At 46.2% G+C, this 12,843-nt stretch overlaps 1 protein-coding gene across 7 annotated transcripts in view; it reads left to right on the top strand.

Annotated features, from left to right (window-relative positions):
• nhsl1a (NHS-like 1a) overlaps window positions 1–12,843 on the top strand; it is a 33,676-nt gene that overhangs the window by 7,243 nt on the left and 13,590 nt on the right. For 5 of the 7 annotated variants that reach the window (XM_061684141.1, XM_061684117.1, XM_061684110.1 and 2 more), the window contains exons 2-8: window positions 1,330–1,437; window positions 2,276–2,421; window positions 4,816–4,890; window positions 6,515–6,743; window positions 6,910–7,104; window positions 8,920–9,206; window positions 9,818–12,797. In XM_061684141.1, the coding sequence (XP_061540125.1) occupies window positions 1,330–1,437; window positions 2,276–2,421; window positions 4,816–4,890; window positions 6,515–6,743; window positions 6,910–7,104; window positions 8,920–9,206; window positions 9,818–12,797 (4,020 nt within the window). Of the gene's footprint in view, window positions 1–1,061; window positions 1,174–1,329; window positions 1,438–2,275; window positions 2,422–4,815; window positions 4,891–6,514; window positions 6,744–6,909; window positions 7,105–8,919; window positions 9,207–9,817; window positions 12,798–12,843 lie in introns of those variants that run through there. The other 2 variants (XM_061684156.1, XM_061684125.1) reach the window with 2 other exon arrangements.

Here is a 12,843-nt window from a genome sequence, read left to right as displayed (position 1 = left end):
ATTTTGGAACTCGGTGCACACATAAGGCGCGCCGTCCATTTTGGAGAAAATTGAAGACTTTTAATTGCGCCTTATGGTCGTGAAAATACGGTAGCATTAGCAAGTAGCCACTGCTAGCGGTGAGGCAGCCAGACCAAAGCAACCAATCAATCAATCAATCAATCAATCAATCGTGTCATCAATATTCAGGTAGTTTGTAAATTGGAGAAAGTAGTTAATCTGTATCGTTATTAAAGATGATTCACTTTGAAAGTAGCAATTATGTTAACACGGTATGCAAGGTCATAACTGGAGAATGATTATGTTTACAATCCAAGGTGTCTTCATAATCCCAGAGGGGGCAGTTTGTTCATTTTGCATCTTGTACCTTCAAAAATACTCAATATAATAAATAGTAGTGCACAGTTGTTATAGTTTACACATTCATTGCACTGTTGAGTGAAAATGCTTATATTTATATATTTTTTTTATTTGCCTTATTTGCTTCGTATGCGAATATCTTGTTGGGGTTACGGTTTTAAATATTGACTATGAGGAGTGCTGTTAACAAAAGGTGTTAATAAAATGTTGAGCTACAGTACTCTCTAGCTGCTTTAGTTTTCAGCACAGCTGCTTTAAAACCGATTAAAAATGTTTTTAATCATAAAAAATGTTGATAATAATCGAGATCGGAGGATATTTTTCTGTAAGGGTTGGCCAAAAAGAGTTTTTGACTTGAAAATGAGTTTATAGGCCACTGAGGATTTGGCTCAGAGAATGGGATTTAGTGTTTTAATAATTGTCATCCCCCCCACCCTCCAGCGTGGCATCACCAGCGAGGTTGGCCCAGGGCATCAACACACCTTTGTGTGCCACTGGAAGACAAAGAGAGATGGGATTGAGGGAGAGAAGAAAGAGAGGCAGAGGATAAAGATGATAGAGAAGTGTAGGATTGAAAGAGAGAGAGAGACAGAGAGAGAGAGAGAGAGAGAGAGAAGAGATATGTGAGATATGATAAAGAGAGAGGGAGGGAGATGAAGAGGAGTGTGAGGATTACTGCGATGCGCTGCAGTGGTGCTCAACTGCATTCCTAGTGTGTGCGTGTGTGTGCACGTGTGTGTTTGTTGGCGGTTGGAATGGTTGTGATCGGCGCAGCCATTAAATGTGTCTTCAAGTATCTCAAAAAGAACACAGGTGAGTTTATTTTCATCTTTGCATGCTTGGATCTATGCGTGTGTGTGTGTACCCATAGCGTGAGCACTTTTGTAAAGGCTTCAGGTGCATGACATGCCGGTTACCAATAGCAACCGCCTCAGTAAACGCAGCGTCCTGATTTCATCCTGTCTGCAGCAAAAGACGGCGAGCGCTGGTCCGTTCACTACACTTCGCAGAAGCCCCAACAGGGGGCGCTCTTCATTCCTGCAGAAAAGCCCCACGCCCACACTGAGGACTTGCAAGGTCAGAATTCTTCCAAGAAGCAATTATTCACTGCATTTCGCAAAAGCTGTGTGAAAAAAAGTTAATGTATGAATGCTATATTTGGACTGTATTTCTCCTAATTCAACACTGTTTAATACGATTACATAAGTGGTGCCTTGAGCCAAAAGTTGAATTCGTTCTGTGACCACGCTCGTAACTCAGAACACTGAAATCATCTTTCCCATTGAACTGAATGGAAATGACATTAATCTGCTCCAGCCTCCCAAAAAACAACATTTTCGGTGACTCTGTTGGAAGCCACCATATTTTCAAGTGCGTAAACGAGGATGTCACTGTGCATTTACGTCAACATGTGCACACACAACGAAGCTGACCACATTCCAATTGAACGTTTACGTTTACCAAAAATGACTTTGGCTCGGTTTGGGGAAAGGAATATTCCACCCCTGTGAAACCGAGGCGTTTTATTCCAATGGAGGTCTTTTTATGGAATATTTTTATATGTTCCATATATATAGGTTTGGGCATCGAACCTGATTCTAATCAGAGTTAAGCGGTGTTTAGGGCAAGAGACGTTGCTTGAAACGTCAGTCATTTTGACACATCGACTTAGATAACCCCTCACAACTTCCACCCGTATAAGCTTATTGGTGGCTGTTTTGAACTGAAACTTGTCAGCCAATCAGAGAAGGGCTTCCCTGAGTAGCAGACCAGACCAAAGGGTTAGGGAAATACGTTTAGAAGCAAAGAATATAACATCTCAATACAGCCTGCATACTGTACATGTCCCAACAGCCAGATTTTGTGCAGCAAATATTTGTTGTTGTGCCTTCTCTTTACATGGATGTGTGTGCAGCATATAGAGGGGTGACTCAGCATGGAGACAGCAAAGCCAGCACCTCTCTGCTCTGCACCCCGTGCCCCACCTCCTGCTCATCCTCTGGACTCCACCAATCAGAGGGCAGGGTGCACAAGCGATGGAGAGACAAAAGGAGGAGGATGGTGAGACCCTTTCATGAACATTTTTCAAGGGTGCAAATTTGAACATAAATACAGTGCTCAACATAAACGAATCCACCCACAATGGATTTGGGACAACATTAATCTTAAATTTCCTTTCAGAATGTATTTTTTTGAATGCATACTATGCTACAAAATACTCCGACAAATATGCATCTGTCAATTATCTTTCGTACTTGTCCTTATTACCTATCCCTGACTTTGGGTGAGAGGCGGGCAAGGTACACCATGGACTGGCTGGAGAAGCTTACTTTATATACACAAGACAACATCTCGACAGACATTCGATAATTTTCTAATTGTGTCATTAATATGACATGTTGGTTGGTCTTAAATGACGTTCTTCACAGTTAACTGATGTCACATGAAACCCTCAAAGCTTTCATTTTCCTTTTACTTTCCCCTGCGACTGGATGTGAGCAATCCAGGGTGCACCCCGCCTCTCAACCAGAATATGTTAGGATGGACCCCAGCTCCTTCCCATGGGCTCACCACCTGTGGGAGGGGCCATAGGGGTCGGGTGCAGTGTGAGCTGGGCGGTGGCCGAAGGCGGGGACCTTGGCGATCCGATCCCCGGCTACAGAAGCTGGCTCTAGGGACGTGGAATGTCACCTCTCTGGCAGGGAAGGAGCCCGAGCTTGTGTGTGAGGTCGAGAAGTTCCGACTAGATATAGTTGGGCTCGCCTCCACGCACAGCTTGGGCTAGGGTACCAGTCCTCTTGAAAGGGGCTGGACTCTCTTCCCCTCTGGAGTTGCCCACGGTGAGAGGCGCCGAGCAGGTGTGGGTATACTTACTGCCCCCCGACTCGGCGCCTGTACGTTGGGGTTCCCCCCGGTGGAGGAGAGGCTAGCCTCCCTCCGCCTTCGGGTGGGGGGATGGGTCCTGACTGTTGTTTGTGCCTTTGCACCAAACAGCAGTTCAGAGTACCCATCCTTTTGGAGTCCTTGGAAGGGGTGCTGGAGAGCGCTCCCGCTGGGGACTCCATCGTTCTACTGGGGGACTTCAATGCTCACGACGTATTGTGAGGTTCTGCTGGGAATGTCTGGCAGAATCCCCTGTCAGAAGGAGTTTCAACTGCCACCTCCGGCGGAACTTTGCCGAGGTGTAGAGGGGGTCCGGTTTGGTGGCCTCAGTATTGCATCTTTGCTTTTTGCAGATGATGTGGTTCTGTTCGCTTCATCAAGCCGTGACCTCGAACTCTCACTGGAGCAGTTCACAGCTGAGTGTGAAGCAGCTGGAATGAGAATCAGCACATCTAAATCTGAGACCATGGTCCTCAGTTGGAAAAGGGTGGCATGCCCTCTCCGGGTCGGGGATGAGATCCTGCCCCAAGTGGAGGAGTTCAAGTATCTTGGGGTCTTGTTCACGAGTGAGGGAAGAATGGAACGGGAGATCGACAGGTGGATCGGTGCAGCGTCTGCAGTGATGCGGACTTTGTATCGGTCCGTTGTGGTCAAGAAGGCGCTAAGCCGAAAGGCGAAGCTCTCGATTTACCGGTCGATCTACGTTCCTATCTCTCAGAGTAGAGCCGCTGCTCCTCCACATCGAGAGGAGCCAGATGAGGTGGCTGGGGCATCTGATTCGGATGCCTCCCGGACGCCTCCCCGATGAGGTGCTCCGGGCACGTCCAACCGGGAGGAGAGCCCCGGGGGACGACCCAGGACACGCTGGAGAGACTACGTCCTTCGGCTGGCCTGGGAACGCCTCGGGATCCCCCCGTAAGAGCTGGATGTAGTGGCTGGGGAGAGGGAAGTCTGGGCGTCCCTGCTAAAGCTACTGCCTCCGCGACCCGACCTCGGATAAGCTGTAGAAAATGCATGGATGGATGGACCCCAGTTCTCCCCTGACTGCAAAGAGAACAAGTGTGATATAAAATGGATGCAAGGGTGGAAGGAAGGCTGGATAATTACACGCCAATGAGTCTTGAAAAGCTACATTTTACATTTTAAAATCTTGGAGATCTTAGGTGGAGAGCTATAGCTATTTGTGATCCACGACTGCGAAAACGAACGACAACTGCGCACGAGGGCGTCGGCCATAAACACAGGCTAAAAATCTTGAAATATTTTGTTCATTAAATGCAGCATGGCAGCCATTACATCTATTGTCAGAGTAAAGTAATATCCACGCTCACTCAAATAGAAATTCGAGTCACCACTAAGTCGTGCATAGCCCTCCTGTTTATGTACAGTATGTTGAGCATTGTATATCATGAACATGAGACTTAAAATCTCTTAATCAAACATACATCTAACGTTGAAATATGAGAGCTATTCGATTGCACAAAAATGTACATGACCTCAATTTGAAGGCCTTATAGTTAAATGTGGAACGTCTTATTCTCTGTTCTTCTGTCCGTCCTTCTGTCACCTCAGAGGTCCACATTTTGGGACGTTCTCTCTCTGTCGTGCTTTTCCGTTTGTCTCGAGTGGTCAGTGTGGAGAAGAAAGGTAAACATGAACCCCTAGACTAGACTATAGAGTAGAACAGTACCCTGACCCGGAGTTGTTCCTCCAACATCATATGGACCTTAATCCCAACGGGTTTACTTAACAGTCAAACGCCATTGTTCTTTGATTAGGCAGTGTATTCAGTTTTCAGGCCTTGAACTTGATACTAAACCAGGTGATTTGTTTTATTAATACTGAATAAATGAACAAGATAAAGTTGTAAGAGTTCATTCTCCCCTTGAAATTGACCTGAAACTTAAAGCAACAGTACACACATCCTTAGCTTCTTAACATCTTAACCATTTTTTTAGAATGTGAGAAACCCCGCACAGACTAGGAAAAAAATCTTTCTTGTGTTAGTATTACTTTTATGGACCTTTTCATAATGTTTGTGAACAAACCACGGGGTACTTCTGGGTGGCAAATAATGAATTGACTACTGCTGACTTCGACTGAAAGGAGGAAAAGAAAACATGCGGTGTTTTGAGATGTTCCGTCAGATATATCCCAAAACGTTTTGTGTTTTGGGATATATCATGTATATACAAATCTAAATTGATCCAGCAGAGCTTGTGAGGTGGATATTTGTACAAAGATCATCACAACACAGCCTGGTGACCTAGTCGCCACTTCTAAAGGAACAGAATGGGTACCAAACCTCCATCATTGGGCTGTTGGTTATTATCCCCAAATGCTTTAATATCACTTCAAACTCATCTTACAACATGACGATTCAAAATGAATTGCATACAGATGACTCAGTTTGCTCCGGAGTGGGCCAAAATACTGTACTTGCTGAGAGGTGCTGAAATCTTATTGAAGGTTACAAAAATTGTTTAATTGCAGTGATAGTCTCAAAAGGTTGTGCAACAAAATAATAATCATTTTTGTGCAGGCCTGTTCCTTGAGTTTGTTTTTTACAATAATTCTGTTGAACCACAATTCCAAAGCAATGGCTGATTGCGCATTCATTTTCACTAAATCTTTATTCATTATTCCTTTTGTCAGAATAAAGTGTCACAACTTTGGGTTTTTCTTTCATTAACAGAGGCATACCAACAATTTTGTCCGCACGTGTAGGTATGGCTTCCATAGAAATAGATGAAAACTGTAGCTGAATTTGTAAATAGCAAATCGCAAATAGGCGGGGATTCACAGTAAAAACAGTTAATCCTCTATTTGTGTCCAGTAACAGCATGAAATTTAAGTTCCTTCCTAATTGGCTGTCATTCCGTTTCACATCACAATCACAGATTCCCTGACTCGGCCGAACTCGGCGGAGACCACTCAAATAAGGATTTGCGATCTTAAAAACTTAACAGGTTTAACATTTATGATTGCGGGCCCAATTGCTTGGGGAGAAAACCTCTTTTAACACGTTCCACGCCACAGGATAAACGTTCAGTATAATTTCTGATAACCGGGGCTTTCCTGACTTGGATTGCAAGAGGGGAAAATGTGTGTGTCCACTGCTTAACAGGGTAAAACTGGCTGGACAGAGTTGAAGTAGATTTTAAATCATCTGTGTTCCTCTACTGAGAGGTTTAATTCAACCCAGCCCTGGTAGATTAGACTAAGGTTAAAGTAGACTTACACAGGTGAATAAAGCAAGATGTTGTCACAGTCCTCAGCCTCCTCAGATGAAGAGGAAACGGTCATCCTCCACGACAAGCGTCCTCTGACCCCACTTGTCCTCAACCCTATTGATCTCACCTCCTGTTGGGACGTCTTTGCTTGTGAGACGGAGCTCGGTGTGAAAGCAGAGCTGAACCCCCGACTCCCGACCCCAGAGGAGAGGATGAGGCAACGGGCGGATGCGGTGACAGCTGAAATAGTTCCTATCAACATAACAGGTGGGCACTGGGCCTGGTCTCAGGTCGGAACGCGATTTGGGCCTGACTCGAAATGGCAAGTGAAGCACAACTCAAGTCAAATTGTTGAAAAATTACTTGGGACTTGAGCTTCCACTCGCGTGACGAGGCTTAATCTAACAAGTTGTATCTTTAAACTTGGTGACAGGTCAGAGTTTTGATCGCCAGGCCAGCTTCCGAAAACTGGCTTGCAACACGGACTCCTCATCGCGCCACCCTCGGAATCCAAGCCGCCGCATGACAGTCACTGGGAACCCTGTTGATGTCATCAATGAATTGGGTACAGGCTCCACTCTCGAGTGCAGCGATCGCCAACCACTTTGCAGCCGTGAGAGCTCATCAGGTGGGACGTGAGAAATGATCAAATTTCATTGAACTGGTCTGAAAATTATTATTCACGACAAATAATGCATCTTTGTTTATCTATTTATGCCAGCAATGTATAGTGACAGGCAGCGCAATGAAATTGTCTTCCAGGAGATGGCAAAGGGTAGAATTAACCTGTGTATCCACCTACTGTCATTCATACAACAGAAAAATAGCTTTCGGTTCTTATAAACAGGTCCATAATTTACACAAGTACATTTGTGAGTAAATTGAGATGAGCTCATCATTATGTCACTATATACTGTATATATTTTCTTTCTGTGTGGTGGTGTTTAGTGAGATTTTTCCAATGCAGTGGTTCTCAAACTTTTTACATGAAGTACCACCTAAGACAGCACATCATTATGACCAACATTAAAATTCATACTGTAGGCACAAGTGTTCATCAAAAACAAGACAGAGGTTTTCGCCCTCAAAATATATATTTAGTCATTATTCTAAGCCAGTGTAACATGATGCACAGTTTGAATTTAGAAGAAAAAGAAAACTATTTAAATAAATGTGCATCCCTCCATTTTAAAGTGCTGTGTAGGACACTGAGAATCACTGCTTTAATGCAAAATACACCATATTGCCAAAAGTATTCGTTCACCTGCTTTCACTGGCATATGATTTTAAGTGATAACTCATTCTAAAAGATATGATGTCGGTCCAAGCTTTGCAGCTGTAACAGCTTCAACTCTTGTGGGAAGGCTTTCAACAAGGTTTAAGAGTGAGCTTATGGGAATTTTAGCCCATTCTTCCAGGAGCATATTTGTGAGGCCGCACACTGATGTTGGACTTTAAGGCCTGCCTCACTGTCCACTCGAAATCAACCCTAAGGTGTTCTGTCAGGTTGAGAATCAGTCAAGTTCATCCATACCAAATTCTCTCATCCATGTCTTCATCCAGCCATCTCACGGCAGTGGTGTCCTTGAGCAAGACACTGACACCTCAACCTGCTCCCCGGGCGCTTAAGTTTCCCCCTGCTCCAGTGTGTTCCACTAACAAGTGTGTGTGTGTGTTCACTGTGATGAGTAAAATACAGAGAACAAATTTTGTGTGCATACATGCATGTTCATGACAACAAAGATAAAGATGATTATTATAGAACTTGCTTTGTGCACTACTTCACAGACATGGAACAGGAAGGGGTAATCTCCAAACTGTTTGACTGTCCAAAATCTGAAGCATTCAGAGTTCCTTTCGCTGGAGCTCAGGGGCTTATATTTTGGACATTTCCAACTTTGTGGAAACATTTTGGAGATGGCCTTTTCCTGTTCCAGGATGACTGTGCATCAGTGCACAAATCAAGGTTCATAAAGACACGGCTCTCATCAGTTTGATGTGGATGCACTTGACTGGCCTGACCTCAACCATATAGAACACTTTTGGATGAATTAGAGTGGAGACTGAGAGCCAGGCCTTCTCGTATAACATCAGTGTGTAACCTCACAAATGTGCTTCTGCAAAATGCTCATACATTCCCATAAACGCACTCCTAAACATTGTGGAAAGCCTTTCCGGAAGAGTTTAAAATGTTATAGTTTCAGAGGGTGGACCGATGTCATATTAAACCCAATGGATTAAGAATGGGATGTCACTTAAATTCATATCTGAGTCAAGGCAGGTGCAAATACGTTTGGCAATATAGTTATAGTATATATAGTATAGTAATAGTAACCCTTCCTTGGCTCAATAAAGGTTGGGAAGCACCGCTCTCGTGCCTCCATCGACCACAATAAGTCATTTCAATGTATTCCATAACAATTCCTCTTATGTTCCACTACAGATTCGCCTGCAGATCAGCTCTCCAAACGCTCCATATTTCGCCAACAGGAAGAGGAGGAGTTGGTCAGGAAGAAGAGAGAGTGGTTGGCGAGGAAGATCAGAGCCCCGAGAGGGGAGGGGATTGCCAGCCTCATGTTGTCCCTCACCTCAGCACGTGTTGACGACCTCTCCTGCTCCTCATACGTCCGCAGCCTGCCCCGCATGGCCACCAGCTCCTCTCTGGACTCAGACGCCAGCTGGAACAGTGTCTCCTACAGGACACTCAGCGCCTGTTCATCCTGTTGCCAGGTCAGTTTCCAAAAGCCATCGTCAAGGGGAATACTCCAAGGGATAGAAACTTTGTCTAATCGCAGCATCTCCTTGACTGGTTCCTCTCAGGCCCCTCTTGTTGAACATTCTTTATTCAGATGACGAGAAGAACACAACCATAAAATATAAAATGTACTGATGACACATGCAGTGATTGTCAGTCTACTCTTCAGAAAAATAATCAGCCAGTGATGGACTGGTCCATGCGGTGGTTTCAGGAAGAATCCAACTTGTTACCCACTACAGACTTCCGTACATTAAGGGGAACCACATACAATTTGCAACAATTATTGACTGCCAGCTGAGATTTCAGGCAAACTGAGGCTATCTGTAGGAAGGGACAGTAATGTCTGTACCTCCTGACGAAGTTAATTATTTTAATGTAGACAAGAAACTGATGTCTACATTCTATCCATATATTACCCAGTCTGTTCTTACTTTCGCTTTTATTGCCAGGAACGGTATGGTGCTGTTTTTATCTGTCAACTGTCTGTCTTGGGTGTATGTATGGTGTACCTTTTCTTTAACTGTCTTGACTGTTTTATTGTATACTGATCTGAACTGAACTTTGACTTTTTTTTCATTTATAGGATTTCCCTAGTGACCTTCAGCCCCTATTGCCCTGTGACCTAAGCAAAAGGGTCATACCTCAGTGTCCTTCCCCCTTACATCTCAGCACTCCTGCCTGCGCTTGTGGTGGCCAGTGTCAAAACTGCGACCACTACCGCTCCCCTTCCACCTCCATTGCAGATACAGAGTCTCAGGATGGGGAGCCAACCCTCTCGCGCTGCGGAAGCCGTTGGTCATTCCAGCCCCCTTACCCAAGCAGCCCAATTGGTGGTGACTGGACCATCAACCAGGAGACAAGTCCTGTTTCCCTGGTTTCTCCTGGTTACTCCCCCCCTTTTAACTTGGACTTGATGTACCCAGAGGATGTGACCTTGTCTTCCTCACAGAGTCGAAATAGATCGTCCAGCACCTCGTCCTCCTGTCGCAGCATCTCCCTTCGCAAGTCCAAGCATCCGCCTCCACCACCTTTACGGTCCGATTCACTCAAGCGCAGAATAGGCCGCAGCAAGTCATGTCGTTCATCATCCAGCCCCGGTATGGAGCACGGTCCTCGCTCATCAGCCCAGACCTTGCATGATCCCTGGGTGCCTCGGAGCCATACCAAGCCACACCAGAATGGAATTGACTGTGGCACAGTCACTACCTTTGAATCTTTAAGTGTAGACTGGCATGCAGCTTCATCAGACAAACTCCCTTTAGTCCCTAGCTGCAGTCTTGTCCTCACCCCTGGTTCTCCTGTCTCAAAAGAGGGGGGACGTGTCTCTGGTGGTTACACCAGCCAATCCAATAGCCCTCCTACGGGCACACCTCCAGGAGTCTGCTCTCTTCCCCAAAACTCCCATTTCTTTTCCAAATGCGCCACCTCCCTCGTTCTGTCTCCCAGAAAGTCAAAACCCCACCCACCGGATAGGAGGTCCTCTCTCTTCTCCTCCATCTCCTCCTCCTTTTCCTCCACCTCTTCCTTGTCATCCTGCTCCTCCTCCAACTCCTCTGCCCAGTGCATTCATCCCCCTGCCCCTTTTCTCCCAACTCCACCTCCTCCCCCTCCTCTCCCACCTTCTCCTCCTCACTCCCCTCCTCTCCAACTGTTCTCTCTTCATCCCACTCCTCTGCCAGCTTCTTCTCTTGCTTCTCCCTCTCCTCTCCTACCTTCTTCTCATCCTCTTAAGCCTGCTTCTTTCCAGCCGTCATCTCTTCATCCTACTCCTCCACCACCTTCTTTTCCTCCTCACTCCACTCATCCACCACTTTCTCTTCCTCCTCCCCCTCCTCTCCCACCTTGTTCTCTTCCTCCTCCCCCTCCTCTCCCACCTTCTTTTCTTCTTCAGCCTGCTTCTTTCCACCCGTCATCTCTTCATCGTACTCCTCCTCCACCACCTTCTTCTTTTCCTCCTTACTCCTCTCATTCCCCACTTTGTATTCCTCCTCCCCTTCCTCTCCCACCTTCTCTTCCTCCTCCACCACCTCCTCTGCCACCTTCTCTTCCTCCACACACCCCTCATCTCCCACTTTCTTCTCATCCTCCTCCCACCACTCTGTCAGCTTCACATCGTCCTCCTCCTCCTTCTCTCCTACCGCCAGCCCTTCCTCCTTCCTTATCGCAGTCATCAATACCTCGACCTCGCCCAGCTCCTTTGGCCTCTCGACCTCCTCCTCCTCCATACTCCCATGCAATCAAACAGTCTTCCCATCACACGCTGCTCCTCTCAACATGTCCTGCTGTCACCTGCCCATCCGCCAGGTTACACCCCCCACCGGGCCTCGACACACCCTCGAATGGCAATGTGAAAGGGTTAAACCTATTCACCTTCCCCCTTGTCACTGCGCAGGCTTTGCAGAGTGTCAAGCTTCGCACCATTACAACCGAAGAAGTCCTACCCTCGAAGAGCATGCAAGCCACTGCCAAGCTTTCTGACAGTCGTCGGCTAGATGTTGCTCTGAGCCTTGATACCCCAAAGCAACAACAACCTGGAATATTGCCCGGTTGTGAGGTGGTGCTCAAGAATGAGTCTGTTTACACTCATATCTACACTGCGAACCAAGATGATCATCTTATAAATGGCCAAATACATTCAGGGGCTTCTAATGCCAGACTGATGAATAATCTAAGACATGAGGGTTCCTGTGTGAAAATGTCTGATGGTACCTCCAGAAAAGAGCACACCCAGACCCAGGTATTATCAGAGGCCAAGTTAAGTGAGTCGTCATATGGGTCGGAAAATTATAACTGTCATAGAACTGGTGACTTAACATGCCGTCCGTGTGAGGTTGTGAGCTCGAGGAAGAACCCCACCCTTCCAAAGAAGCCCAATCTTAGCATTCAGGGTGTGATTGCATCTCCAGAGTACAGAGGAGAGCCAAAAGAGGACCTTGCAAATCAAAAATGCTTCGTGGAGCCGACTGGTACCAAAGAATGTGCAGTTGAAGCCACAGGTAACACGTTGCACAGTGACACCTTATCAAACAATAAGAGCAGCCGTTCCTCGAGCATGCTGGATAAAGTTCTGTACTCCTTCGATGGCACCGCCAATGGTCCGTGGTGCGCTTTTGACACTTTAACACGTAGAGCTCTAGCAGTCCAAATGGGTACCGGGACACCACTCCAGCAAGAAGTGGACAGACATGGTCACAGAAGAATGATGAGGTTACTGGGTAAGGATGAGGAAGAAGGTGAAGAGCGGAGAAAGACGACCACGATGTTTGCCACTACCAAAAAGGACAAAACAAGGAAGAAGAGGAAGACAGCAGGAAGACACCTGCTAATGATGTCATCAAGTAGGGATTCTTCATCCTCTTCATCATCCTCATCTTCATCCTCAGACGAAGAGGTGGAGTCACAGACAAGGGAGAGCAGTTTTTGTGCCCCAATTGGTCTAAGAAGCTGCTCCTTGAGCAGTGTGTTGTCCAGTGACAACCAGCAGGGGGCAGCATCACTGAGTGATCTCCTCATAGAAGAGCCCCAGGAAAAAGAGGAGCAGGGTGACGGTGGACGTTCTCATGGTAGGCTGGTTCCTGCAGTCATTGTTTGAAGCCCGCTGTTATGCAA

Source organism: Phycodurus eques, chromosome 1 (assembly GCF_024500275.1).
Source record: "Phycodurus eques isolate BA_2022a chromosome 1, UOR_Pequ_1.1, whole genome shotgun sequence".
In the NCBI taxonomy this organism is placed as follows: domain Eukaryota; kingdom Metazoa; phylum Chordata; class Actinopteri; order Syngnathiformes; family Syngnathidae; genus Phycodurus; species Phycodurus eques.
This window is presented reverse-complemented; position numbering and strand designations above follow the sequence as displayed.